The sequence below is a fragment of the Nestor notabilis genome, unplaced genomic scaffold (genome assembly GCF_000696875.1).
Source record: "Nestor notabilis isolate BGI_N333 unplaced genomic scaffold, ASM69687v1 scaffold25395, whole genome shotgun sequence".
NCBI lineage: Eukaryota > Metazoa > Chordata > Aves > Psittaciformes > Psittacidae > Nestor > Nestor notabilis.
Genome location: NW_009930248.1, coordinates 1 through 3011, shown reverse-complemented (window position 1 = coordinate 3011; position 3011 = coordinate 1). Strand labels below are relative to the sequence as shown.

The following is a 3011-nucleotide window of genomic DNA, read 5'->3' as shown; positions in this document are numbered from 1 at the left end:
GGCCCCGGAGAGGCTGTGGCTGCCTCATCCCTGGCAGTGTTCAAGGCCACGTTGGACACAGGGGCTTGGAGCAACGTGCTCTAGTGGAAGGTGTCCCTGCCCATGACAGGGGCTTGCAATTGGATGAGCTTTAAAGTCCCTTCCAACACAATCCAGTCTGGGATTCTATGAAGCCTCACTGCATGTTTATGGCATGCTGAGGGGGATCAGGGGAAACTGGACCCATTACCACAGCATTTACCCTAACAGCAGACAGCACCTCCTGTCCCGAGGTGTGTTCAGTGAGCACACAGGAAGCTTTAAAAAGGCCCCGAGTCACTGAGCATGATTTACTCCTGATGGGAGAGCTGGCTTGAGGGAACTCCTCCCAGCTCGGTGCTGCCTCAAGCAGAGGGTTTCAGGGCAGCAGATGGGAATCATCATCTGGCTTTAAAATGCATTAAGAATCAGCACCCTGGTTAAGGCAGAGGGGTGGGTGGGCCCCAGCCAGGATCCACTGCTCACAGGACACAGGACAAGGAAGGCAGCAACAGTGTGCAGACAACTGGGTCTTTTATTAAGTACTTAAAGTGCTACAAAAAACTTCAGGAGCCTTTATACAGCAACTTCATTTCTGCAGCCTTAGCTCTGTTGAAGAAAGCAAGTAAAGCTCATTAGTGGGAGTCCTTTAGTGCCTGGTCCAATAGAGCACATTTCAGTGGGGGGTACTTACAGCTGGGCACTCAATTGCACCGTTATTGATATCATCGATGATGTCATGTGGGTGCCGACCATCGATGCTGCAGCCCACGGACTGCGCAGTCCCCAGGATCTCCTTGATCGTCCCTGCACGGGAAGAGGCAGCTCATCAGTGCTCTCCCACAGGAAAAGCTGGGAACAACGGGGGAACTTCACTCTTCACCTCCCCACCATCCCACCCCCCCACCGCAGGTGCTGCAGGACTCACCAGGGACAGCACATCACTTTCACTGGCTCTAGTGCATTGGTTTCACAAGGAACATGCCAGGAAGCACCACGTGCACCAGCACCATCCTGTACAGCCTCCCCCAGGAGGCAGGAGAGGCCCCACAGGGCTCTCCCAGGCAGGGGAGCAGAGCAGGGCTGTGCCTCCCCACCGCACGTACCCGAGAGCTCGCGCGCCAAGGACCGGTGCCGCATCTGCCGCGCGATGGCCACGATTTCGTCAAAGCTGACGCTGCCGCTGTGCTTGACTGGGAAGGAAGGTTCACGTAAGCACAGGTACTGCAGCTCCCCCTGCTCCCTTGGAGCAGCGCCCTTCCCAGCCCTCAGAGCACACGGGAACCAGTTCACACCCCTGCTCCCAGGCCTGGGCACAAAGACATCCATGACAGGCTGAGAGCTGGGCTGGTTCAGCTGGACAATGAAGGCTCCAGTGAGACCCTGTGAGTCTTCCAGTGCCTGGAAGAGCTTTAAGGTCCCTTCCAGCCCAAACCAGTCTGTGATTCCAAGAGTGACTCCATTTCATGGGTCAGCACTTTCTGTCAGCTCACCAGTGGCTGTTCCAACCCATCATCAAGAACTCAAATTCTGCTGGGTACAGACTTGTGTCTGCACTCAAGGGCTGCCCAAGACACAGCCCCTCACTGCTTGTTTGCCAGTTTATACTGGATAGTGTAAGAGGTGGGGAACCTGTTCCTCTCCTTCCCCCAGAACACACACAAAACTAAAGCCAAAAAATGAAAACTTACTGTTTTTCTGCTTCTTCCTGTCACGAGGAGGCTCCTTCAGAGCTTTGATAATCAGAGCAGAGGCAGAAGGAACAACCTCTATCTAAACAAAGATAGATTAATTCTTCCCCCCTGTAAGCAGCAGCATGGAGCTAAGAGAGATACTGGACCCAGTGCCTGGGAAGCCAACTGCCAGAGCAGCGTGGCTCTGGTTGGCTTTCCAGGACACAAAGACTTTGGGATGCACAAGCGTGTTCCCAGGCTTTCGGCACAGGCCTCCCCACAGCCAGGAGAGGGCTGCTTCCTAGACTGGGCTTCCTCTCAGCTCACCACTGGAATATACCAGCCACGGAAGGCAAGGCAGGTATAGTGGCAGGTGGCTACAGGGTTAGTTAAAGGTCTGCTGTAATTTCTGTGTTGGTTAAAACAGCTTTTTCCTGCTCAGACGCTCTGTAGAAAGAACTATTTATCTGAAACAGGACAAAAGATCAACTTTGGCACATAGAGAGGGCTCCTTTAGAGGAGACCTTAGAGCAGCTCCAGTGCCTAAAGGAGCTCCAGGAAACCTGGAGAGGGGCTTTGGACAAGGGATGTAGGGACAGGACAAGGGCAATGGCTTTAATCTGCCAGAGGGGAGATTGAGATGAGCTCTGAGGCAGAAGCTCTTCCCTGGGAGGGTGCTGAGGCACTGGCACAGGGTGCCCAGAGAAGCTGTGGCTGCCCCATCCCTGGCAGTGTTCAAGGCCAGGTTGGACACAGGGGCTTGGAGCAACGTGCTCTAGTGGAAGGTGTCCCTGACAGGGTTGGAACTGGGTGAATTTTAAAGTCCCTTCCAACACAAACCATTCCATGAGCAGATCCTTACCCATCACTTGCAAGCCAGGACCCTGAGCTTGGCAGCCCCAGGTTCACACACATACAAGTGCTGCGGGCTCTGAGCCAGCAACACTCAGAGAGCTCCACACACGTTTCCGGGTCTCTCCGGGAGACCCCCACACTGCGCTGTGTGGCACTCATTTTATCCACCTCGGAAGGATGAAGGGCTGAGTGGACCCTGCCGGGACTGGAGTTCGTGGTTGCAGCAAGCAGCTTGGGGCTGCGTCTCACAGAGCCGTCCCTGGTGGCGTTCAGTACCTGGGCTTGCCTGTTCTGGATGGTGAGCTTCACCGTGATCCGCAGCCCCTTCCAGTCTCCCGTGGCCTTGGCGATGTCATCCCCGACCTTCTTGGGGGACTAAGAAGACAGCACACGTGAAACACGGCCGGGATTGGAGTGGAGGGTGCCGGCACACCCCGCACCCCATCCTAGGGACGGGGCTCACCC

At 55.3% G+C, this 3011-nt stretch overlaps 1 protein-coding gene across 1 annotated transcript; it reads right to left on the bottom strand.

Moving 5' to 3' along the window:
* Positions 1–712: 712 nt before the first annotated feature.
* On the bottom strand, positions 713–2921 carry RPL12 (ribosomal protein L12; the record flags this gene model as incomplete). Its single annotated transcript, XM_010015321.1, has 4 exons — positions 713–825; positions 1125–1211; positions 1710–1791; positions 2823–2921. Coding segments are annotated over 4 exons (381 nt in total), but the record flags the coding sequence as incomplete, so codon positions are not given.
* Positions 2922–3011: the final 90 nt, after the last annotated feature.